This window comes from Panulirus ornatus, chromosome 35, assembly GCF_036320965.1.
Source record: "Panulirus ornatus isolate Po-2019 chromosome 35, ASM3632096v1, whole genome shotgun sequence".
Taxonomy (NCBI): Eukaryota; Metazoa; Arthropoda; class Malacostraca; order Decapoda; family Palinuridae; genus Panulirus; species Panulirus ornatus.
In genome coordinates, this window is record NC_092258.1 from 1,319,357 (window position 1) to 1,346,553 (window position 27,197).

General features: G+C 38.0%; 1 protein-coding gene across 5 annotated transcripts in view; it reads right to left on the minus strand.

Annotated features, from left to right (window-relative positions):
- Positions 1 to 7,152: 7,152 nt before the first annotated feature.
- The window catches only part of LOC139760063 (uncharacterized), a 67,277-nt gene continuing 47,232 nt past the window's right edge, over positions 7,153 to 27,197 (minus strand). For 4 of the 5 annotated variants that reach the window (XM_071682843.1, XM_071682842.1, XM_071682841.1 and 1 more), the window contains 10 exons: positions 24,025 to 24,342; positions 23,494 to 23,707; positions 21,695 to 21,811; positions 17,654 to 17,716; positions 17,322 to 17,461; positions 16,984 to 17,150; positions 16,067 to 16,198; positions 13,081 to 15,155; positions 11,715 to 11,846; positions 7,153 to 9,707 (listed from right to left, as the gene is read on the minus strand). In XM_071682843.1, the coding sequence (XP_071538944.1) occupies positions 9,547 to 9,707; positions 11,715 to 11,846; positions 13,081 to 15,155; positions 16,067 to 16,198; positions 16,984 to 17,150; positions 17,322 to 17,461; positions 17,654 to 17,716; positions 21,695 to 21,811; positions 23,494 to 23,707; positions 24,025 to 24,342 (3,519 nt within the window). In that variant the 3' untranslated portion in view covers positions 7,153 to 9,546. The remainder of the gene's footprint in view (positions 9,708 to 11,714; positions 11,847 to 13,080; positions 15,156 to 16,066; positions 16,199 to 16,983; positions 17,151 to 17,321; positions 17,462 to 17,653; positions 17,717 to 21,694; positions 21,812 to 23,493; positions 23,708 to 24,024; positions 24,343 to 27,197) is intronic. The other variant, XM_071682844.1, reaches the window with a different exon arrangement.

Sequence of the window (27,197 nt, forward strand, 5' to 3'; positions counted from 1 at the left end):
TTATTTCCACGCATCTCTCTTACCCTTACATTACTTACTCGATCAAACCACCTCACACCACATATCGTCCTCAAACATCTCATTTCCAGCACATCCACCCTCCTGCGCACAACTCTATCCATAGCCCACGCCTCGCAACCATACAACATTGTTGGAACCACTATTCCTTCAAACATACCCATTTTTGCTTTCCGAGATAATGTTCTCGACTTCCAAACATTCTTCAAGGCTCCCAGGATTTTCGCCCCCTCCCCCACCCTATGATTCACTTCCGCTTCCATGGTTCCATCCGCTGCCAGATCCACTCCCAGATATCTAAAACACTTTACTTCCTCCAGTTTTTCTCCATTCAAACTACCTCCCAATTGACTTGACCCTCAACCCTACTGTACCTAATAACCTTGCTCTTATTCACATTTACTCTTAACTTTCTTCTTTCACACACTTTACCAAACTCAGTCACCAGCTTCAGCAGTTTTTCACATGAATCAGCCACCAGCGCTGTATCATCAGCGAACAACAACTGACTCACTTCCCAAGCTCTCTCATCCCTAACAGACTGCATACTTGCCCCTCTTTCCAAAACTCTTGCATTCACCTCCCTAACAACCCCATCCATAAACAAATTAAACAGCCATGGAGACATCACACACCCCTGCCGCAAACCTACATTCACTGAGAACCAATCACTTTCCTCTCTTCCTACACGTACACATGCCTTACATCCTCGATAAAAACTTTTCACTGCTTCTAACAACTTGCCTCCCACACCATATATTCTTAATACCTTCCACAGAGCATCTCTATCAACTCTATCATATGCCTTCTCCAGATCCATATATATATATATATATATATATATATATATATATACATATATATATATATATATATATATATATATATATATATATATATATATATATATATATATATTGGAAAGGATCACAATTTTGCGCGTGATCAAGATATTCCTATGAGTCCACGGGGAAAATGAAACACGAAAAGTTCCCAAGTGCACTTTCGTGTAATAATCAAATCATCAGGGGAGACACAAGAGAGAAATATAACAGTCAGTTGATATACATTGATAGCTCCAATAAACTGTGTATCTTTTCAAACGATAATTCACGAACTATGACGTACAAGCAGTTAATGAAACGATAATTCACCTGTCGATGTCATTATCAACATAAAGTTTCACACCACTAAACTACTCAAGTGAATGATGCATTATTCCTAACTTAACTATCCACCATTTTCCCTGTGTTTTACCTACCTGACATACCGTATATTCATCTTGCAGTGAGTGGCATAATAGTGTACTAAAGTATAGCAATACTAGCGAAGCTTCCGCTACCAGTTGTTGGACGGCTGCGACTGGGCAAGATAAGTAAAGCAATATAATATGAGTATACCTGCGTAGTGTCTGGAATCTAGCTAATTTTTTCCCACCGTCTCTCTCAATTCCTTCTCGTAATGTAAAGAAACCTTGGAACTAGTGCTATGACAATTCAGGCGCTCTTTATGTGTTACGGTCAAACACTAGACCTGAATTCTTCTCTAACAGTCTAAATCCTTTTTGTTAAGCGGAAGTCATAACTGTTCACGCTGCATCGTAAAAATGGCTGAGTATGTAAACAGAAGGCTGAAATAGCGATGGCATTAGCACAAATAAGGAATCATGTTCGTAAACATGGTAAGGGCCAGAGTCATACGTTGTCGAGGTAAACATTTTCTTTAATCCATAGTTAAAGGAATTCTGGCTAGTATGAGAAACAGGTAGTATATATACGGACACCGTATACACGATACGTAATCGTAATAATCTATATAACATTTCAAACTAATGTGAAATACAATATGTTCATGATCTATAGAACTTCTATTACAGGGTCGTATGCAGGGATATTACCTGTCTGTGAATATATAGAATTAATGTAACAGACGTGTAAATAGATTAGAAATGCTTGTGACGTATTATACGAAACTGAATGAATAGAATTAGTTTCTAAATAACAGCAACGAGACATCAATTACGTCAGTGGGCTAAGAATGGAGAATATGAGAACTGAGAGGCTGTATGCCCCAGACCTACCCTGTGTACACAGCAATACCTGAATACTATCGAGAGGTGAAGTTTTACCACATATGCGTCATCATTATGGGTTTGCTCATACATGAATACCCTAAGATCTTCTAGAAAAAAAAAAAAAATATTGGTGTTACTTAGGTCCTCTTTCAAGAGGTCCCTTCCGCTCAGGGATGCGCTGCTTCCATTAGCAGGGAAATGTGGACTTCTTTGGAGTAAGTTCTCTCGCGAGACTGTAGTTCCGGTGATACAGCCCTACCAACGTGATTTTTCACACGTGATGTGACATAATACAGGCAGAGTCCGATTACACTTTAGCATAGGTTTAAGGGATTAATCAAAAGGTACATGAACTTCCCTTTCCATACATTAATTTGTTCCACAGTGTTTCGTACATTTACCTGACCATTGACAGCTTTCCGACATACCATACAGTGCTGATATATTCCATATATACGTTCTTATATGCACAAAATTCACACCATGCACGCGTACACAGAAATGAGTTCATGGTAATGATGACATATAAAAAGTTACAAGCCTCATCAGTTGCAATGCCATAATGTTCACGTTACACAGATGTATTTTACACTTGTGCTTTAAAGCTTTCAAGACAAGTATAAAGAGGGAAGGAGGCGCTTCACTAAACATTCGCACGTGTTCGCCGTCCTGTCTGTGCCAGTGTTTAAATGCATTTTTTTTCTTTTTTTTTTGCGTGCATGTGTTTTTGTGCTTGAGCTTATGTTGCGTTTCAGTGAGCATATGTGTTCTCACGCGACTGCGTACCACGTTTAATGCCAATTTGTATTTTTGACATACTGATTAAAAATACGAGTGTTTGACAGTGATAGATATTCCACAAACGTGCCTGGTGAAACGGGAGAAAGATCAAGGTGTGGGTGGTACACATGAATGAAGATGACTTACTGACGTGCATCATCAGCGTATCTGTCTCACCAGGAGTTTTGTTGAGTGGTTAGCGCCGCATATCTTGCACATCACTGTATCTATCAACACTGAGACAAGGACTGTAGGATAGTGGCTTTCTAAATCCTTTATGGGATTGAGGGTCCACTGTTTTGTTCCGCCGTTTGTATCATCAGCTTCTTACTCGTTATCAAGGGGCTAGAGAATTAAAGCGAACGTTATCCAAGTTTATGGCAAGTCAGTTTATATCTTTCCCATAATAGAAAATTGCTAACGTAAGATTGGTTGATTGGTTATTTGGGCTTTAGGCCTATTGCCTGCTAGGGTCATTAAGGTCGGCCATCAATATTATACTTATAAACAATGGAAAACCCTGAACACCTTTTTCAGGCATTCAGTTAAATTCTCAGACCATACACGCTCTCAGTGTAAATATGGCTCTTCAGTACTAGACTCAATGTGTGCCAGGATTTTGAAGGCTATTACGTCAATTGGTAAATACCAATCGAAAATCCCGAATACAGATTGGTACTGGATGGCGGGACTAAAGTGTAATGTCGGAATTTAAATAACTTTAAGTAGTGGCACCTGATGAGGTGGATTGTCTCCACAAAACATGTACCACATGTGTAGAAAAATTATGTTAAATGAAATTATATGAACTCCTACTAAAGTGCGATTTCACCATATATATCTTATTAGTTTTTATTATACTTAATTGCTGTTTCCTGCATCAGCGAGGTAGCGCCAGGAACTCATACACACACACATTATATATATATATATATATATATATATATATATATATATATATATATATATATATATATTTATCTATCCATTTATTCAATTATTATACTTTGTCGCTGTCTCCCGCGTTAGCGAGGTAGCGCAAGGTAACAGACCCAACCCACACATATACATGTATATTCGTACACGCCCACACACGCACATATACATACACATTTCAGTGTATATATATATATATATATATATACATACATACAGACAAATACCTATATACACATGTACATATTCATACTTACTGCCCTCAGCCATTTCCGTCGCAACCCCACCTCACATGAAATGGCACCCTCCCCACGCACGCGCGCGAGGTAGCGCTAGGAAAGACACCAAAGGCCACATTCGTTCATGCTCAGCCTCTAGCTGTCATGTGTAATGCGCCGAAACCACAGCTCCCTTTCCACGTCCAGGCCTCACAAAACTCTCCATGATTTACCCCAGACACTTCACATGCCGTCGACCCTGGTATACCACATCGTTCCAGTTCACTCTATTCCTTGCACGCCATTTACCCTCCTGCATGTTCAGGCCCCGATCGCTCACAATCTTTTTCACTCCACCCTTCCACCTCCAACTTGGTCTCCCACTTCTACTCGTTCCCTTCACCTCAGACACATATATCCCGTTTGTCAATCTTTCCTCACTCATTCTCTCTATGTGACTAAACCATTTCAATACTCTCTCTTCTTTCTCCCACTTCTTGTTCCCTCCACCTCTGACACATATATCCTCTCTCGTCAATCTTTCCTCCCTCATTCTCTTTATATGTCCAAACCATTTCAACCCACCCTGTTCTGCTTTCTCTACCACACTATTTATTTCCACACATCTCTCTTACCCTTATATTACGTAATCAAACCACCTCAAACCACACACTGTCCTCAAACATTTCATTTCCAACATGTCCACTCTTGTCCGTACAATCCTATCTATAGCCCATGCCTCGCAACCATATAACATTGTTGAAACTACTATTCCTTCAAAGATACCCATTTTTGCTCTCCAAGATACGTTCTTTCCTTTCACATATTCTTCATTGTTCCCAGAACCCTCACCCCCTCCTCCACCCTGTGACTCACTTCTGCTACCATGGTTCCATTTGCTGTTAAGTCCACTCCCAAATACCTAAAACACTTCACTTCCTCCAATTTTTCTTCATTCAAACTTACATCCTAATTAAGTTGTCCCCTAACCCTACTGAACCTAATAACCATGCTCTTATTCACATTTACGCTCAACTTTCTCCTTTCACACTTTTCCAAACTCAATAACCAAGTTTTGCAGTTTCTCACTCGAATCAGCCACCAGTGCTATATCATCGGTGAACAACAACTGACACACTTCCCAGGCCCTCTCATCCCGACAGACAGCGTACTTGCCCCTCTCTGCAAAACTCTTGCATTTACATCCCTAACTACCCCATCCATAAACAAATTAAACCATGATGGCATCACACACCCCTGCCATAGACCAACATTCACTAGGAACGAATCACTCCTCTTTTTTTTGTATGTTTGCCATTTTCTCACTAAAACTAGAGCCCCCATCTACAACCAGGCCTATAGACCTTTACATGGTTTCCCCTTAAGTGGTCTGTTCCTGGTGCTGTCTTGCTGACGAGGGAAATGGTGATCAAGTATGGAAAAAAAAAAAGAATATTGTGAAATTTTTTGCAGCTATAAAGTCATGAAACTAGGAATAACTATAAATCCCACTTTTTTCCAGTGAGGGTGTTAATGTTATATGATATGCAGACTAGTTACATTGTATTTACGTGTGATTGGTAGTAGTCTCATGTATGACAATTCTATTAACCTATGTTGAATGTATCAGTTCATTGTTATATTTAATCTCAGGTGTTTTCTAAACATATATTCATATTAATTTTATTTCTCTTGGCAAACTCACCTTCTTTTTTATATTCAAGCTTTTCATATCTCAAGTTTGAATGCAATAAAACCGAGATTGATCTTAATAGAAAAATTTAATGTGGGGAAAAGTTGACTATGTATGCAAACATGTCATATTATTCTGGTACGAGAGTGTGAAGATAAATTGCTTAATTAAGAGGTCCTACTCAAATGCCAAGGATTTTTCTCGTTTGAATAGCTGATCCCATTCTATGAAGGACTGATTCATCCTTTATGGAGTTCAGTATAGCTCTCTCATCTTAAATTGAGGCTAAAGCACTCCAAAACTTTATCCATCTTTCCTATGCCAATATGTTCTTTCTCTTTCCCTCCTAGGATACTGTGTTAGTTTCCACTCACAAGATGTGGCTGCTGATGTGCCTACCATTATTTAAACTATGCAACACTTGACAAACTATTGAATCACATGACTGATGACTGTGCTGGCATATCAAGGTTTAAACACTGACACTTGTTCTTTTCCCATTAATAATAGACTCTGGAACTTAGTTTCTCATTTTTCCTCAACTACAAACTCCCTCTTTTCAAAAAACCAAGATTTCTATCTTTTAGAAAAAAAATCTTATGGTTTTTATTTTCTCCATAATTCTTATGAAATTTTCAAGGCCTAATCTATAGGAGGTTTTATGTCTGACCCTATTCCATGAAAAAAAGATGCATCTAAATTCCTATTAGTCTTGGTTTTGTGCATCACTTAAATCATATCTATATGTTTAAATATAGGTATTCTTTCTCCCCTATCCCTGGGGATAGGGGAGAAAGAATACTTCCCACGTATTCCCTGCATGTCGTAGAAGGCGACTAAAAGGGGAGGGAGCGGGTGGCTGGAAATCCTCCCCTCTCGCTTTTATTTTTTTTTTTTTTTTTCCCCAAAAGAGGGAACAGAGAAGGGGGCCAGGTGAGGATATTCCCTTAAAGGCCCAGTCCTCTGTTTTCAACGCTACCTCGCTAATGCGGGAAATGGCGAATAGTATGAAAAAAAAAAGAAAAAAAATGTTTAAATAGTGGCAGCTATGTCATTTCCTGGTTCTCTGCATTAACGAATGAATAGCCTGAGGCTTGAAGTAAAGATGTACCAAGCTGATGATTCCTGCAAAGCTTATGAAAACTATGACAAAACCATTTTGGCAGTTTGAGACCTATAGTCTTAAATTTTTTTTTAATAAAGTAATCACATTCACCTCCAAACTTGCATTGCTCAAGGATAATTGACATAAGCTTCAACCCCAAAATTTCTATGATTAAAGTCATATCAGTAAGAACTTTCACTGATCACTTGCAATAAAGCTACAGAAAACTGAGTTGCTGGTTGGTGAAATGAAGCAACACCGTTAGTGACTGTGTATATCATCTTTAAGGCTGGACTGCAGAGCCACTAAGGTAGCAATGAGGTAAAGATTAGAATTTTCCTTTTCATTAATTACATGGCGACATACTAAGATACATTTTCAAGAACTGATGGAAAGTACAATGTAACTGCTATGAAATGATGGACTTTAAGCAACATTAGGGAAGACCATTTCTCAGTACATATGAATATTTTTCTAAGCAGTCAAAGCAACTTGAGGATAAAAACTGAAGAAATTCACTGTATTATTCATACTTACACTACAATATTTCAACAGGTATTCTTTCAGATACTCTATAAAAGGTGATCTTTAGTATTCACTTCAGTGAATATTGATAAACATTACCTAGAAAACCTTAAAATTACAATACAATTACTGACTGTAGTTTCAAAATCTAAAGAATAATATCATGAAAGGCAACTTACTTTATTCAACCAAAGAATTAAAAGTGATCCATTCTAATTAAGAAATTCACAGAATGTGGGATAGAAAGTCTTAACTGAAAGACATACTTAGATAAAAAAGTTGTAGCAAATACATGATATAAGGTGTAGAAATAAAATAAATACTGCTTTCATTTTACAACATTACATTAATGATAACCTCTGAGGCTTCTATGTCACCCTAAGTCTTCCATTAAGAAAAACATTAGGGAAAGTTTCATTCATGTAATCATTAAATCAAATGTTCATGAGTTTTGAACTCAACCTTAAATTTACACAACAGATAAGGTTATGTTACACAAGTTATACACTAGGTGAGGGTTACTCACACCAAGGTAGGTTCACAATACTGTTCTTGTGATGCATACTTATGTCATTCACAATAGACTTGTGTCTGACTTTCTTCATAGTGTCACTGCACAGTGTCCTCATAAATCTTTAATCTGAGGAGCTACATATTACTGGTACAAGAAAATGTAAGTCTACTCAGAGTAAAACTATGTGTCTTCTTAAGATTTAGTTGCTTCTGGTATATTTAATAGTATCATTTACATCTTCACAACTGTTTCAGACCTATGTAATTAATGAAAAGTGAACTTATCTGTATCAGGTAGAATAAGCAGTAAACTGTCTTTCCATATCACACTGGAAAAAATACTTTCTTAAATTTCAACTCATCAGATTTATCATTTCCTCAAGGAATCCATCCTCATATACTGATAACTGCATGCTTACACTCTATCATTTTCAATAGTCCTCTTAGCAAATTCCAGCTAACTCTATTTCAGCTAAACACATTTTCTTTGCACACAGCTCATTCCACAGTGGGTGGTATCATAGGAAACTATGAAATACAAGAAATCCAGGTCTTTTGTGTATATCTCTATATTTTCAGAAATTCACATTCAGTAATAACCAATATCTCAAATGAATTTTTGTACTGCACTGAAGTTTTTTCAAGTAGTTTTGATCATTTATCACATACAGTATCTGTTTTTGTGTTTCACACATGCTTTTGCACCACTTACAAGATAGCAATTTTTTTTTATAGAATTTCAGTCAAATACATATAACAGCATGTATTTCATTTATATCTGAGTTATTTAACTATAACTGTTTTCAGGTCTGCAGTCTGGTACCATTACCACTCTGTTCCACAGTATATTCTGACATGAATTGATGTAATTCATATCCATTAAATTATGTAACTTTTTCATATTCTGATTATGCTTCCTGTTGCATTACAAAATATACACAATTCCTTTACATTTCTCCTTGCAACAACAATCCTTTTGATTTTTTTTTTCTAATTTTGTACTTTCACTACATCACTATACTAAGTTCGTGTCTAATTATTGATCTTTCACTACAAAAAGGAGAGGTTTAAATAACTAACAGCAGTAGCTACAAAACTAAGTCTGAAAAAAATTATGCAAACTGCCTGTTGAATTTTAGTAGTAATATGATTCACTGAGAATGAAACTGCAACTCCCAATATTGCACATCTCAAAGTATTTGTTAAATATCATTTTCAAATGATGGAACACAACTGTTTTCATATCTCAACACAAAACACTAACCAGTCTGCTCTACAGCAGAGTCTAACAGGAGATAACATAAGGATATTCAGTATACATGTAGTCTTCTAATATTATCTCCTGTTACATCACAAAAAGTGTGGCAGATTACCAACTCCCATTATATACTTTCACTGGGAGACAGTATTTTTTCTTTTCAAGTTTTGTACTTTAATCACATCACTGAAAAGGTTTCGTACATCAATACTGCACTTCAGCTACAAAATGTAGTACTTAATTTAGTGACTACCAGATGTAGCTACAAAATCAAAGTCTGAAAAAATTGTGCAAGTTTCCTGTTAACCTTCAATACAGCACTAATTTTAGGTTCTTGGAATGCAGAGGCAATATTTCACACTAGTTTCATTCCACACATTTAAACTACTGCAGTACACTAATAATGAAAATGAATGTATTATCTGCTTAGTGGGTGAATTCTGCTATCCTCTGGACAACATTTACATCATTCAGAATGAGCTTAATGAGGGCTCGAGCTTGGAGGGTAGCTGGATCACGCTCTTCACTATCCTCTTCACAGTCATCATCTGCAGTGTCTGCAGACAGTCCCATTTCTGCTTCAAGCACTGAAAATATTAAAATTATACCATTAACTCTGCAAAACAGAAGAATGATAATACAAATATCAGAGTGAGTTAAATGCATGAAAGCAAACAAATAGCATTCATAAAAATTGAAACTTTCTCTACAAAAATCATGACTTGAAGCAGCATAAAACTTCATATGCATCTCTGAAACTGGAAGCATAGTTACAAAATGCTTTCACTGTAATATATACATATACATATATATATATATATATATATATATATATATATATATATATATATATATATATATATTACAGTGAAAACATTTTGAAACTATGCTTCCAGTTTCAGAAAAGAAAGAAAAAGAATATATATATATATATATATATATATATATATATATATATATATATATATATATATATATATATATATATATATATATATATATTTTTTGCTTTGTCGCTGTCTCCCGCATTTGCGAGGTAGCGCAAGGAAACAGACGAAAGAAATGGCACAACCCACCCCCATACACAATGTACACACACACACGCCCACACATGCAAATATACATACCTATACATCTCAATGTACACATATATATACACACACAGACACATACATATATACCCATGCACACAATTCACACTGCCTGCCCCTATTCATTCCCATCGCCACCTCGCCACACATGGAATACCATCCCCCTCCCCCCTCATGTGTACGAGGTAGCACTAGGAAAAGACAACAAATGCCCCATTCGTTCACACTCAGTCTCCAGCTGTCACGCAATGATGCCCGAAACCACAGCTCCCTTTCCACATCCAGGCCCCACACAACTTTCCATGGTTTACCCCAGACGCTTCACATGCCCTGATTCAATCCACTGACAGCACGTCAACCCCGGTATACCACATCGATCCAATTCACTCTATTCCTTGCCCGCCTTTCACCCTCCTTTATGTTCAGGCCCCGATTACTCAAAATCTTTTTCACTCCATCTTTCCACCTCCAATTTGGTCTCCCACTTCTCCTCATTCCCTCCACCTCCGACACATATATCATCTTGGTCAATCTTTCCTCACTCATTTTTCTCCATGTGCCCAAACCATTTCAAAACACCCTCTTCTGCTCTCTCAACCATGCTCTTTTTATTTCCACACATCTCTCTTACCCTTACATTACTTACTCGATCAAACCACCTCACACCACACATTGTCCTCAAACATCTCATTTCCAGCACATCCACCCTCCTGTGCACAACTCTATCCATAGCCCACACCTTGCAACCATACAACATTGTTGGAACCACTATTCCTTCAAACATACCCATTTTTGCTTTCCGAGATAATGTTCTCGACTTCCACACATTCTTCAAGGCTCCCAGGATTTTCGCCCCCTCCCCCACCCTATGATTCACTTCCGCTTCCATCGTTCCATCCGCTGCCAGATCCACTCCCAGATATCTAAAACACTTTACTTCCTCCAGTTTTTCTCCATTCAAACTTACCTCCCAATTGACTTGACCCTCAACCCTACTGTACCTAATAACCTTGCTCTTATTCACATTTACTCTTAACTTTCTTCTTTCACACACTTTACCAAACTCAGTCACCAGCTTCTGCAGTTTCTCACATGAATCAGCCACCAGCGCTGTATCATCAGCGAACAACAACTGACTCACTTCCCAAGCTCTCTCATCCACAACAGACTTCATACTAGCCCCTCTTTCCAAAACTCTTGCATTCACCTCCCTAACAACCCCATCCATAAACAAATTAAACAACCATGGAGACATCACACACCCCTGCCGCAAACCTACATTCACTGAGAACCAATCACTTTCCTCTCTTCCTACACGTACACATGCCTTACATCCTCGATAAAAACTTTTCACTGCTTCTAACATATATATATAAGAATGTATGACAACAGCAGGAGATAATTTTCAAAGCTACAGGAAGAAATCAAACTGTAATTCATTTATATGCATATCACATATATTTCTATCCTCTGGATATTTCTAACAAAAAGAAATGGTCAAACCTTCAAGCTGCTTTTCAATCTGGTCAAAGCGCTTGGTAATTTTTGTTTGAACGACTTGTACATGTTCCAAAAGGTTAAGCTTACAGTTGACTGGTTCAATCCTCTCTGCTTCAGGAATTATAGGTGCAGGCACTGTAAAAAGAACTCTAAATAAAACAAATGTTTTATCATATATAAAGTTTTAGCTTGACTAATCCCATTTAACTTTAGAAGAAATACCATGGGAAAGATAGGTTGAAGTAGTTAACAATAACATTAAGCAAGAACATCTGAATCAAAGACAGGTAGAAGTAGTTGGTAGGAACATTAGGCAGGAACCTCTAAAAACACTGCACTAGAGTTGACCTCTGCCAGTGGCCTGTTAAAGGTGAGGCATTAAAGACTAACAAGTGGCACGGAAGTTCAACAGTTATGGAGACTCTTTTGCCATGGCCATCCCCTTATGGGAATTCCCAAAGGATACAGACATCAGAGATAAAGATGGATGGATAGGGTTATTTGTATATCTATCTATTATTAGCAACTCCATTTACTTGGGATGAATGAATCCTACGCAAGCATGCATCATCTCTTGGAATTAATTTTCCAGTAGTGGGGTTGTAACCCCACATTCTGTTAAGGAACAGAGACAATCAGGTCCATAAGGCAAACCTGCATCCCTAACCAGTCACAACATTTTAAATGGGAAACTTTTCTTTTTTGGCATCATTCTCATGCTGTTATTTCACTCTTCTTTCTCCTAAGCATATGCATGCATAAACACTCACTTTTGAAGACTGTATTCCTACTTGATAGACTTTCCAAAGTTCACATTTTAATACTTTGTTTACGAAGCTATGCTTTTATTTACCTTCATAAAAAATGAATGCAGATTTCCTAACGGACAATTATTTTCACTTGGGTGTTCCTTACAATTACTTGCACTCTTCCCACATATGAGACTTCTTAGCAAGATCTGGCATGTGTTGCCTTGCTTTATAAATAATTCAAAACATCTTGAGTATCTACAGATACAATACTTAAATGATTCTTCTATCCATTACACTGTATGTACTCCATATTTCATACAGTTACGTTCATACCTTTCAGTAAATCATATTTTTCACTCAGTATATCACATAAAGAACCATTGTTTTTATATATCCTCTCACAATATTAATCTCACATAAAATGTTGCTCTTTTCTCTAATGCAAGCCTCTTTTAATATTCACTAAAGAATGTCCATTGCTAAATCTTCTCAAAATTATTCTGTCAATGACCATCCATCTACTAATAAAAATTTGATGTAGAAAACCTTTTCCAACCTTAAAAATGAAAACTCATACTACTCTTACTGCTGCATTAACTTCAGGAAAATAAACATACCAGATTGAACAATACCAGCAGAAGGAACATGAGAAGCAAGGGCTGAGCTTGCTTGAGTTGCTAACTGCTCTAATTCAGATTGTGAAGACAGGAGGGCTGCTAGGTCACTACCACCTGGCATACCTCCCTCTCCTGCTGCTCCTAATCCTCCCAGGTCAAGTGCAAGGTCATCACCATCATCCAACTGTGTATCATCATCATCTAAGGCACCTCCTGCTCCCTCCATATCCTCTGGCTGGGAAAGGTCTGTTGCATCTATAACTGCTGATTGAGAGAGTTCCATTCCTTCAATACTTTTATTCTGGCCCATCTCTTTATCTTCTGTATCTTCAGATTCCATAACTGATCTCTTTGCTTCTTTTGGTTGGTGTATCTTAACTTCTACCTCTTCCCTTGGGTGGGCAATTTTAGTTTCATCTTCTGTTTTAGGATGAGTGGTTTTAGTATCATAATTCTCATCCACACTTCCTTCAGGAGAACACTTCTTTATAGCATCAACATTCTTAAGAGAGTCTTTTGTTTCGCATTCATCATCTCCCTTGACTACATTGTTTTCGTTGCTAATCTTTGTTTTATCTTCATGAACATCTGCCTCAGGTTTTTCCTCCTTGCATGAAAGCATGATTTTACTTTCGCCCTCATAATTATCTGTTTCATTCTTTTCTGCGTCTGGTTTGTCTTTATCTTCTGAAATACTTCTTTGATTAATTTCTTCCTCTTTATAAATTTTTGTCTCATCCTTACAATCTTTCAGGACAAAATCTCCCTCAGAAGCTCCGTCTTTAAAAGCAGACACTGTTTCTTCATCTCCACAGTCAAAACTTGCTTCAAGCTTCTTTTGCAAAGAAATATTTGTCTCATTCATGGTTTCTTCCTTAGATATAACCTCACTTTTCATTTCTGTGTCCATTTTCTCATGAGTACAATCTTTTGAGAGAATAGTATCAACATTATCCAGCAATGGATCTTGGGCAATTTCTCCTGGTTCTTTATTTGGAAGTGTTGCCAACTTTTGAGACTGCTGTGAAGACTCTAAAGCAGACTGACTCTCATGAGATGTCTCTCTAGTTGCTGCCTTTTCTGTGGTCTTATCATTTTCTGCTATATCTACTGAGATTTCTTGTGCATGTTCAGCAGATACCTTCACTAAGTTATTTCTCTTGCCATCTTCAGTTTTCTCTCTATGCTCTATATCACTGTCTGTTCTACTTCCTAGTTCTGACTCTACTGATTCTGATTTAGTCTGCAAAATACTGCTACTTTCACCAAGACCACTTTCTGTTTCTGCTGCAGTAGAGATATATAAGCTTTCTTTTGGGGAATCACTAATTCTTCCACTATCTTTCATTAAGCTGAAATCTACATTGGTCTCACTTGCATTTTTTGTATCAGTTATGTCACTTTTTACCTGATCATGAGATAAAGTGGATATATCTCTGTGATCAGCACATGAAACAGGTTGACATCCATCATCAGTTACAGGAATATCATCTGTCTTGCTCTTAACATCACCCTTTTCTTGTTTGATCTGTTTTAGTGAATGGGCAGCTGGTGCATGCTCCTCAAAATCAGACATTTCATCTGTTATAGGAGTCTCAGATGAAGTATTATCTGTCTTAACACTATCCATCACACCCCCTTCTTTACTTTGCTTATCATTGTTTACTTTAATGACAATGTCAGTGTGTCCTTTTTGGGGTAAATCAGTATCATCAGTTTTCAGGACATCGGACTGAACAGAAAACTGTTCCACATTGACTATCTGACCAGATGTATCCCAAACTCCTGAATGATTAGGCTTTATGCTACTCTCTACTGGGGAACTGGTGCGTGAGGTGTCAGGCACATCTGCACTGCTTATACCTCCAGTCATAATGTTGGGATCTGCCATCATTGGGTTAGTTAGTGCCGAATTTAGATTTGAACCATCATGTTCAACTATGTTCATTAGTTCATGCAGGGGAGCCATTATGTCTGCATTAACAGATGTAGATGCTCCTTTATTTTGATCACTGTCTTCTTTCTTTTCATCCCACTTCTTGTGCCACATGACAAACTTGGGATGGTCTGCTTCCCTAAAATACGGAGAAAAAATATCAATCTGCAACACCTCAATAATAAATATTGAGTTCTAAGGATAAACACTATGGAGCAGAAGATAATATACAACATATAGTTTAACAGCTCAAAATAACAATTTAAAGGATCTAATCTATTACTCACTAATATTCATACACTTTCTGTCAATACTTGCATCCTTGCTATCAATAAAAAATCACCAGACATTTAATGGATTTGCGTGTGTGGAAAGCTGTGTAGGTATGTATATTTGCGTGTGTGGACGTATGTATATACATGTGTATGGGGGGGGTTGGGCCATTTCTTTCATCTGTTTCCTTGCGCTACCTCGCAAACGCGGGAGACAGCGACAAAATATAATAAAAAAAAAAAAATAATTTAATGGATATCTCTAAGATTGATAATACCATTTTTAATTCTCTAAAACTTCAAAATTATAACTACTGTATTCAGGTAAATCATACAAGACAGCTAGAGACTGGATGAGCAAATAAAATCAACATACATTATTTTGCAAAGGTGGGAAAGGTGATCAAGTATAAAAAAAGAATTGCTGTTCAACAACTACTCATTAATGATTCTGTAAAAACTAGTTTTGTTACTGTTTATCCCTTATATGCTTCAATGATGGTGGATTAGTAATCATTCCAAACTCTTAAGCTTTTATACCTAGGAAAATAACACAAATACATTCCTTCATAATTTAGACTCACAGTACTTTTGTATGTTTGTTTCATTTAAATGACACACATTCATCTAAGCATTTTCTTAATAAACCATATATATCCATTAACCCAACACCCTCTAAAAGCAATGATTTTGGTGTGAAAGGATTCTTGAATATTATATATCATGATAAAGTATTATGGTAAATTGTGTAAGAACATTAATATATCATAAATCATACTTAGCAATATGAAGTTTAAGTCTAAGGGAATGCAGAATTTGTGATAACTGCAGCACATTGGCAGTCAGTTCATGACCCCTTCGTATACAGGCTTCCAACCGGGCATCACCAAGGGTTCGAGAAAATGAAAACCTGAAGAACAAGTTTGGGTAAATATATTTCTAAGTTCCAAGAATAAGAAATTTCTAATACTAATACCAAAAGTCACATCAGTATGCATTATACACTTACAAGTAAAATCAGCAATTGTTACACTGTATGGACTGTAAGGAGATCATATGCCTGGGTGAATTACATACTTCAGTAGGGGAACAGAACTAAGTGTAATTTAGGACTATCTCTTTTTCTTGCACAGTAAACTGTACCACTGGGTATCTTTGTCCCCTTAGTTCCCTCATCCACGCTGTGGTTTACTTCACTTCCTACAGTACCATATTCTGCTATGTCCACCCAAGACACTTCACTTCCTCCAGGTTCTTCACAGACTCATGCTCAAACCAATACATCCTGCTCCTTTGCTAAATCATGGAATTATTATTATTTAGTATTTATTCTATTATAACAATAAAATCAATTCATAATTTATGAATATACTTTATCAAGAATATGACATATAAAATGGTGAAATCTGAAGTGATGTCACCAACATTAGAACTATACTTCCTCTCTCTGAAGTCTTGAGAGTGACTTAAAAAAGTTTGAAAAGATATGTGTTATGGAGACATTCAATACCCATATCTGTGTCAACCCCATCCATACTCTTCTCAAGAATTCTGTCTTGAAATTGTACCAAGAAATGTAGGTGTGTAAAAGTACATTCATGGCATTTCCCAAGCACACAAACTTGTATGTTCTAAGAAATTAAAGGGTTAAAAATCCTTACCATTGTTAACTGTACAATACCTTTCTCTACTAACCTTGGTAGACGGCCTTCCTTGAGCCAGTCCTGGTGATGCCTGAACTTGTGTGAGGATCGTTCCAGCTTTGGATGGTCACAAAGGGAGCAAATGTATTTGTCTGGTACCTGGTCTTCCCCAACTATGTTGTAACAAGCACCATGTTGCCAGCACAGACATACATCACACTACAGGGTTAAATGTATGAAATAAGTGACGAACTTCTGAATTAAACATATGGTAGTAATAAAGTCTTATCATTCATATGAAGATGCTGTGGTGATATAAAGGTGTATCAAACTTTTATCAAAATTTTTTTTTCCTAACTATAACATGAGTTAATCTGGTAAACAAAACACCTGTAGCATGAGTCCCTCCTCCTCAGTAGATCCACAGCCACAATTGATGATTTCTGCAGAAGACTCTTGAACACATGAATTCTCTGCTCCTTCAGCCCAAGTATCAGTAGTGTCCTCTTCTACTTCTAAGTTTGGAGGTTCTAAAGAAGGGAAACAAGGAAACTTTAATACATATTTCTATTATGTAATGAATAGATCTTCCATATAAAACACTGCTCAATTCATTATATATGAAGAGATTTTCAATCTCTCCAGTAAGACTCAGTTGCAATTTCAAATGTACCCAAAACTGTACCCCTATCCTAATCCAAATTTTTGATGAGTATTTTTACCTTCAGAACTATGAGCTTTCTTGACTGGGGAAGCTGAGACACTGGCTTCAGATACAAAAGAATCTGAAAGCATTCAGAATAAGGATGAAGAATAGTTAATATTGCATATTCATTTCTCATCACAGTCTTCTGTTTTTGAGGCTCTTCACATGCAGTAGCACATAATACACTTTACAATAAAAAAGAATTGGTGTATAACTTCTTTGTTTAAAAAAGTGAGAAAGTGAAATGTGGGTCAATGGCATAAGCATGAATAATAGGGAATAAGCAGATTAAGTGGGTTTTGAGAAATTGACTTGAAAATATTGTAGAAAACAGAGGAATGAAGGTACTTTATATCCCTTAGGACATGGGAGAAAGAACAGAACCTTTCTATCTTTTGTATGTCACAAAAGATAACTAAAAGGGGCTGGAAATTTTCCTAGCAAACTAGGAAATCTGTTAAAAAGACTCAATTAATGACTTGGGAATTATGGTAATTAAAAAGCTCAAAATTATGATAAGAAATTATATTTTCCAGTAATGAAAATGACAACATTCAACTTAAGAGAGCACTGATGACGAGGCTCATTAGATACATCAAAAGCAAACTTGAATACTGCTGCATTATGTGGTCAACATCAAGACACAGGGGAAAGAATTCAGAAAGAATTCAGAAACAATTCACAAGCAAAGCTCAGGGAATGGTACAGTTGAATTATCAAGAGAGCTTCCAAGAACTCGAATTCTACCACTCAGAAAAAAGTTTATCTGTCTCTTTTTATGTGAGCAATGGTTGTAGTCTCAATGTAGAGGTGCTGTTTCCTGTGGGGCATGGTGGCACCAGGAATGGATTGAAGGTAAGCAAGTATGAAAATGTACATGCGTTTATATGTATATATATGTATATGTAAGTATATGTGTATATGTTGGTATGTGTATGTGTATGTATTTGTACTTGTATGGGCGTTTATGTATACATATGTGACTATGAATGGATGGTGCCATTCTTTGTCTGTTTCCTGTTGATATGTATATGTATATACCTGAATATAGTGCATATGAACACACACTTCCATAGTACATGCAATACTCTTCAACAGTCAGGATTTGAACCCAGGACCTTTTGCATGGTATCATGGACACTAAAAGCTAGGCTATGATTGCCCCTAATAGGGAAATGAATATTTGATTACATGTAATAGAATACCCTTCATCTCACATCCATGAGCAACAGGGTCTACACCAGTCAAATCCCATCAGGCTTACATTACCAGCAGTTAGCATTTTACAGAACCTTGCACAAATGCTGAGATACATGAACACAAATATACTGCATACAAAAGTGCTCTTCCAAAGAACACATAGTACCCTCTAACAGCCAGTCATGTGGCTAGTGATCCTGAATACCACAGAAAAGGCCCTGGCTTCAAATCCTCAGACACCAACTTCTGCAGTTTCTTACTTGAATCTTCTGCCATTACTGTGCCATCAGCAAACAAATGAATCCCTTCCCAGGCCTCTTTAACCCATACAGACTGCATTCCTTTCCCTGTCTTCAAGACCCTTGTATTAACAAGCTTCACCACTCCATTCATAAATGAATCAAACAGCTATGGTGACATCACACACCCCTATCAAAGACCTCCCTTCACCTGGAACCACTCACCCTCCTCTCTGCCTATTGCACACATGCCATACCCTTTTGATAAACACTCCTCGCTGCCTCTAATAACTTTTTTCCTGCGTCATATATTCATAACACCTTACAAAAAGCATATCTAACAACCCTATCATAGGCTTTCTCCAGATCCATAAATGCTACAAGAAGGAACAGAGAATTGGGCCAGGTGAGGGTAGTCCCTCAAAGGCTCAGTCCTCTGTTCTTAACGCTACCTCGCTAATGCGGGAAATGGCGAATAGTTTGAAAGAATTTCTCAAACATTCTTCAAAACAAATACCTGTTCCAGAACCCTCTACCACTCCTGAGGCCACATTATTCTTCCTCTACACCCACACCAGTGAGACTTTGCTCTTCACATGGCAAGAGGTAGGCATGCTGCCAACCAGGATACTAGGCTACAAAATGGAAAAGCCTATTTGATTAGGCTAGAAAAGGGAAAAGTCTATTTGAATACCTGATTTCCCATTTATCCTATAACTAATGTGAGTCTCAAATGAGGCCTATCCCTACACCCAACAACCCAGTAATAACTTCTCAAGTTTAGACAAGAAATATGATCCTGAAATAAAAGTATAACAATGCACACATCTATAGAACATACAAATGCCTCCAACAGCGAGATTTGAACTACAATTTATGTGGCGAGAGGTAGGCATGCTATCAACCAAGCCACTATTGGGTATATCATTTAAGGGAAGCATTCTATTCAACTAATGGAATACCCTACATCATATCCACTCACCCTATTAGATAACATGGGTCTTTGATGGGGCCAGTCCCTACACCTCATAACACCTTTTTACCATGTTCACAGGCAATCACAGAGAACATACAATTAAAAAATAAATGAATGATAATGCACACATAAACAGAAAATGAAAACACTTCTGCCACTGAGACTGGAACCACCATTCACATGGCAAGAGGGAGGCACATCTGCAGCATGGTTGGTACCATGCCATTCACTATCCAAGTGGTTCATTTCTCACTGGTGGTATTATTATATTCTATGGATGTGTGCCTCAATATGCACTTATTTCATTATATGTCCTCCACGTTTGTCAGTAATCTTGGTAAAAAGGTAATTTTTTTTTTTTTTTTTTTTTTTTTTTTTTATACTTTGTCGCTGTCTCCCGCGTTTGCGAGGTAGCGCGAGGAAACAGACGAAAGAAATGGCCCAACCCCCATACACACGTACATACACACGTCCACACACGCAAATATACATACCTACACAGCTTTCCATGGTTTACCCCAGACGCTTCACATGCCTTGATTCAATCCACTGACAGCACGTCAACCCCTGTATACCACATCGCTCCAATTCACTCTATTCCTTGCCCTCCTTTCACCCTCCTGCATGTTCAGGCCCCGATCACACAAAATCTTTTTCACTCCATCTTTCCACCTCCAATTTGGTCTCCCTCTTCTCCTCGTTCCCTCCACCTCCGACACATATATCCTCTTGGTCAATCTTTCCTCACTCATTCTCTCCATGTGCCCAAACCATTTCAAAACACCCTCTTCTGCTCTCTCAACCACGCTCTTTTTATTTCCACACATCTCTCTTACCCTTACGTTACTTACTCGATCAAACCACCTCACACCACACATTGTCCTCAAACATCTCATTTCCAGCACATCCATCCTCCTGCGCACAACTCTATCCATAGCCCACGCCTCGCAACCATACAACATTGTTGGAACCACTATTCCTTCAAACATACCCATTTTTGCTTTCCGAGATAATGTTCTCGACTTCCACACATTTTTCAAGGCTCCCAAAATTTTCGCCCCCTCCCCCACCCTATGATCCACTTCCGCTTCCATGGTTCCATCCGCTGACAGATCCACTCCCAGATATCTAAAACACTTCACTTCCTCCAGTTTTTCTCCATTCAAACTCACCTCCCAATTGACTTGACCCTCAACCCTACTGTACCTAATAACCTTGCTCTTATTCACATTTACTCTTAACTTTCTTCTTCCACACACTTTACCAAACTCAGTCACCAGCTTCTGCAGTTTCTCACATGAATCAGGTAATATGGATGAAATTACTCTGTTACAGTACTGATGGTGCGTCACCATTCATGGGGTGTAATGAAGCAGGGTAGTAAAAAATTCCACAATAATTCCTTAAGGCTGGTGTACTAGTTCTGTTTATATGACTTTTTTCTATATTACCATCTAATGCATGGTCTACCCTGCTTCTTTGTTGACAACAAATGAGGCCAGAACAATGAAAACAAATAGCTAAGATAAAACATTATGCGGATAAGAAAAAAAATGAATTTTCATGCTTAGAAAAAGTACAAAAATAAAAATACCGTGTGATCAACAGAAAGGAAGATATGAAATTATCATTTCTATCTTACCATGAGAGGCTGAAACATTCATTTTGGATGGTGCAGATCCTTTGCGTTTGCTGTATCTGTACTTAGTTGCTGCCTTGGTTTCTTGCAGGTCATCCTCACTCATACTTTCTGAGGGAGCTGTTACAACAGAAATGATGGGCTAGAAAAACTGTTCTTATTAAGAAAGACTTGTTTCTTTAACTTATAAAATGCTAACAGCAGAAATTTTAGTATAGATGATCTCTCAGGGTAGCCTTATGAATAGTTAACAGGACCCTAATCAGAGCAGCATGTGTGAAAGAGTGACTACCATCCACCAATAACCAACCACCTTGCCTCCTGCTAAAGTGCTATACCAGTCTTAGGTCATATAACACACTGACTATCAGTTCTGACATGGTTCAGACTAAGCAAACATACAATATGTGAAGGACAGTAATCACAGTTTCCGTAGCTCACACCTGTCACATTATAGGTACTGTACTTGTATTCAAGACTACTTTCTTGTATCTAGCCATTTTGATAACTGTTTCTTTCCCTACACCTTGAAGCTTTGGAACTCTCTGTCCTCTCATGTCTTTCCTAATGACTATGATACAGCACAACTTAAAAGCGTTTTTTTGCTTCCTCCAAAATTCATAAATACTTTCCATTGTCTCTTCTTTTTCCCTTTCATAATCTTCTCTATATTTCAGGAAACAGCCCCCCCAAGAGAGGTAATGCTGAGAAAAGACAAAAAGGCCACATTCATTCACACTCAATCTCGAGCTGGCATGTATAATGCACCACAACCACAGCTCCCTTTCCACATCCAGGCTCCACAGACCTTTCTATGGTTTACCTCAGATGCTTCACATGCCCTGGTTCAATCCACTGACAGCACGGTGACCCAGGTATACCACATCGTTCCAATTCACTGTATTCCTTGCATACCTTTCACCCTCCTGTATGTTCAGGTCCTGATCGCTCAAAATCTTTTTCACTCCATCCTTCCACCTCCAATTTGGTCTCCTGTTCTTCTTCCCTCCACCTCTGACACATATATCCTCTCTGTCAATCTTTCCTCACTCATTCTCTCCATATGTCTAAACCATTTCAACACACCCTCTTCTGCTCTCTCAACCGCACTCTTTTTATATCTCTCTTACCCTTTCATTACTTACAAAATTAAACCACTTCACACCACATATTTTTCTGAAACATTTCATTTCTAACACATCCACCTTCCTCCATACAACCCTATCTATAGCCCATGCCTCGCAACCATATAACTTTGTTGGAACTACTATTCCTTCAAACATACCCATTATTGCTCACTGAGATAATGATCTCTCCTTCCACACATTCTTCATCACTTCCAGAACCTTTGCCCCCTTCCCTAACTCTAGAGACTGACTGTGAACGAATGTGGCCCTTTTTGTCTCTTTTCCTGGTGCTGCCATGCGGAAGCAGGGGGCAGCAATGCTGTTTCCTGTGGGACCGGGAAGCGACAGGAAAGGATGAAGCTAAGCAAGTATCAATATGTATATGTGTATACGTATATATTTGTGTATGTATATGTATGTGTATATGTTGATATGTATATGAGTGTGTATGGGCGTTTATGTATATATAAGTGCATATGAGTGGATGGGCCACTCTTTGCCTGTTTCCTGGCGCTACCTCGCTGAAGCGGGAAACAAAATTCAAATATGATAGAAAAACAAATTTCGTACATATTTGCTGTTTCCCATTAGTGAGGTAGCATTAAGAACAGAAGACTGAGCCTTAGAGGGAATATCCTCACTTGGCCCCCTTCTCTGGTGTGACAATCAGCCCACCTGATTTTCTCTTCTTGGTCTTTGAATCTCCTCGGGTTTTCCTTCTTTCCCTTCTGTCTTTCCTTTTCTGTGACAGTTCCCCTTCACATGGCACATAATCTGGATCCTCTGCATGGACAACATCCCCAAGGACTGGTCCTTCTTCTTCAAGATCATCTATATAGTCAGTTATTTCTTCTTTTACTTCTGTTTCATCCTCAGAGAGAGATTTTGTCTGTTAAAATTGCAAAGAATATAAATCACTTCCAGACCTGGCCTAAAGGTAAAGTAAACTTCATTTGCTACAAGTAAAACTTTGACATAAACAAATCTCTCACAGATTATACAGTACCAGAAATCCCTACAGACTAGCATCTAATTCTAGCTTTTTATGACCAAAGTTACACTGAAGGTTAAAGTAAAGCTTTAAAAGATGGATGAATGAAAGATGGATGGAAGAATATATGAAAACAATAATGGGCAAAGCAATTCCTAAATGTCTATCAAACTGCCCAGGTGACACAAAAATGTAGTTCAAGCAAAGCTCCTTACCACTTCAGATTCTGTCTTTATAACATCTTTTTTCTTGGTTTCTTTGGAAGTTGATGCCCCTTTCAATGATCCTTGATTTTTCTTCTCTCCTACCTTAGTTCGAGCCTCACTTGAACTCCCAGCTACAATTCCACGTGGCAATTTCTTTGAGGAAGTTTCTGGTTTTAACACTTTGTCTGCAGGTGGAGATGCATGTGTGGGAGATGCATTAACATCTAAATGATCTCCAACTGTGCGAGCATACGCCAAGTCAGCCACATTTGGTGCCCAGCTGCTGCTTTTCTTTAGGATCTCTGGGTGATAGTGCTTGATATGCATCTGCAAAGTAGGAGAGAGGGCTCATTATATGAAGGCATATACATGGTAAAGTTTACTGATATAATCAGATTGAAATAAAGGCAATCCTTATGTCTGTTACATACTGATAAAGTTAAACCAATGATTGAGTTTATGTAGATGTAATATAACATTTTAAGAATATCTGATGTGAGGAATGTTTTCAGAGAAAACTGAAAGATAATGATTACTATAGCATGTAACAGAATTATGTAAATGATAGTGATGTTCTTTAAACACATACAGATTTATAGACTGTGGCAAAGTACTTTAAAAATCTTTTTTTGGCAAACAGAACTGAATATACATTAAAAATGAGGTGGTCACATCTACGAAATAGGTACCAGAAGGGTGAAATACAGTTGGATATTGAGTCTGAATATGTTTACAGAACTGAAGGTACAAGCATATAAGAATAAGGTGGCTGCCTCTGTAAAATGGGGAACTGGAGTCGGATGTGGTTTGAAGATGGAAAATTGGGATGTTACAGAAGTTTTGATATCTGATTATACTTTCCATATGGACAGTGGAATGGAAACTTAGATGCAAAAGAAGATGCTGCAAGACAGGCAAACAACTTGGGGGTTAAGGAGAGTAATAGATGGAAAATCCAACCTACGACAGATAGAGGGATAGTCTAGTTCTAACAATGCCTAAAGAACCATCAAGATCAGATGATAGAATTTTCCTTCTGCAAGACAAGCACATAACAGAGTAGAAGAAACCTACAGATGCACACACGAAACTTTCTTTCCCTTCCTTCTCATAGGCACTAGAAGTCTTTCCTAGGGGTCAACACAAATCCAATGATCTTTGTAAGTTAAACTAAATTCTCCAAAATGGTAGGGAAGGAAAGACAAACCCTGTTGGAAAAACAAGCCACATTAAATGTAAACATCTTTGCACAAAGAAATCATCTATACTGAATCAGAGCAGGTTTTTCTCTATAAAAGGTCTTGATCACTTTTTACAAAAAATCGAATAGACAGCATGGCAGAAAAGAAGGTAAAATTATCCAAAAATTTCTGAAAAATAGGTTATGATTTAAAGCTCTTTTATTGTGGGAACAATACGTTTGTGAATCAAGAACCATTGCAACACAAACCTCGCCAGGTGGTAGAGTGTCCCACAGTGTATCGAGACAGACTTCCCCAGAACTTTTTTTAAAGGGGAAGTAAATGTTTATAGTTGTGTTACTGGAGTGATAGTTTTCATACATGGTGCTTTGACAAGAAAATAGTGAAATTGGAAAAAATGTAGCTTAGACATTGAAGCTTATTGATACAGTGGTTAAATTGATGAGAACTACTATTGTCATTTGTGTAAATAAATCATAATTTCCTTTTTCCATAGCCTGAGGTTGAACCAGTATGTGACATTCATTTTTTCATTTCATTTCAAGCTAGAAGTTTCAGTTTTCTAAATTGTTTCTTACATTTTTCATATGTATATATATGTATGTGTGTGTGTGTGTGTGTGTATATGTGCGTATGTATGTGTATGTGTGTGTATGTGTATATATATATATATACATTATCCCTGGGGATAGGGGTGAGGGAGTGCTTCCCACGCGTTCCTCGCGTGTCGTAGAAAGCGACTAGAGGGGACGGGAGCGGGGGGCCGGAAATCCTCCCCTCCTTGTATTTTTTTTAACTTTCTAAAATGGGAAACAGAAGAAGGAGTCACGCGGGGAGTGCTCATCCTCCGCGAAGGCTCAGATTGGGGTGCCTAAATGTGTGTGGATGTAACCAAGATGTGAAAAAAGGAGAGATAGGTAGTATGTTTGAGGAAAGGAACCTGGATGTTTTGGCTCTGAGTGAAACGAAGCTCAAGGGTAAAGGGGAAGAGTGGTTTGGGAATGTCTTGGGAGTAAAGTCAGGGGTTAGTGAGAGGACAAGAGCAAGGGAAGGAGTAACAGTACTCCTGAAACAGGAGTTGTGGGAGTATGTGATAGAATGTAAGAAAGTAAATTCTCGATTAATATGGGTAAAACTGAAAGTTGATGGAGAGAGATGGGTGATTATTGGTGCATATGCACCTGGGCATGAGAAGAAAGATCATGAGAGGCAAGTGTTTTGGAAGCAGCTGAATGAGTGTGTTAGTGGTTTTGATGCACGAGACCGGGTTATAGTGGTGGGTGATTTGAATGCAAAGGTGAGTAGTGTGGCAGTTGAGGGAATAATTGGTATACATGGGGTGTTCAGTGTTGTAAATGGAAATGGTGAAGAGCTTGTAGATTTATGTGCTGAAAAAGGACTGATGATTGGGAATACCTGGTTTAAAAAGCGAGATATACATAAGTATACTTATGTAAGTAGGAGAGATGGCCAGAGAGCGTTATTGGATTACGTGTTAATTGACAGGCGCGCGAAAGAGAGACTTTTGGATGTTAATGTGCTGAGAGGTGCAACTGGAGGGATGTCTGATCATTATCTTGTGGAGGCTAAGGTGAAGATTTGTATGGATTTTCAGAAAAGAAGAGTGAATGTTGGGGTGAAGAGGGTGGTGAGAGTAAGTGAGCTTGGGAAGGAGACTTGTGTGAGGAAGTACCAGGAGAGACTGAGTACAGAATGGAAAAAGGTGAGAACAATGGAAGTAAGGGGAGTGGGGGAGGAAGGGGATGTATTTAGGGAATCAGTGATGGATTGCGCAAAAGATGCTTGTGGCATGAGAAGAGTGGGAGGTGGGTTGATTAGAAAGGGTAGTGAGTGGTGGGATGAAGAAGTAAGAGTGTTGGTGAAAGAGAAGAGAGAGGCATTTGGACGATTTTTGCAGGGAAAAAATGCAATTGAGTGGAAGATGTATAAAAGAAAGAGACAGGAGGTCAAGAGAAAGGT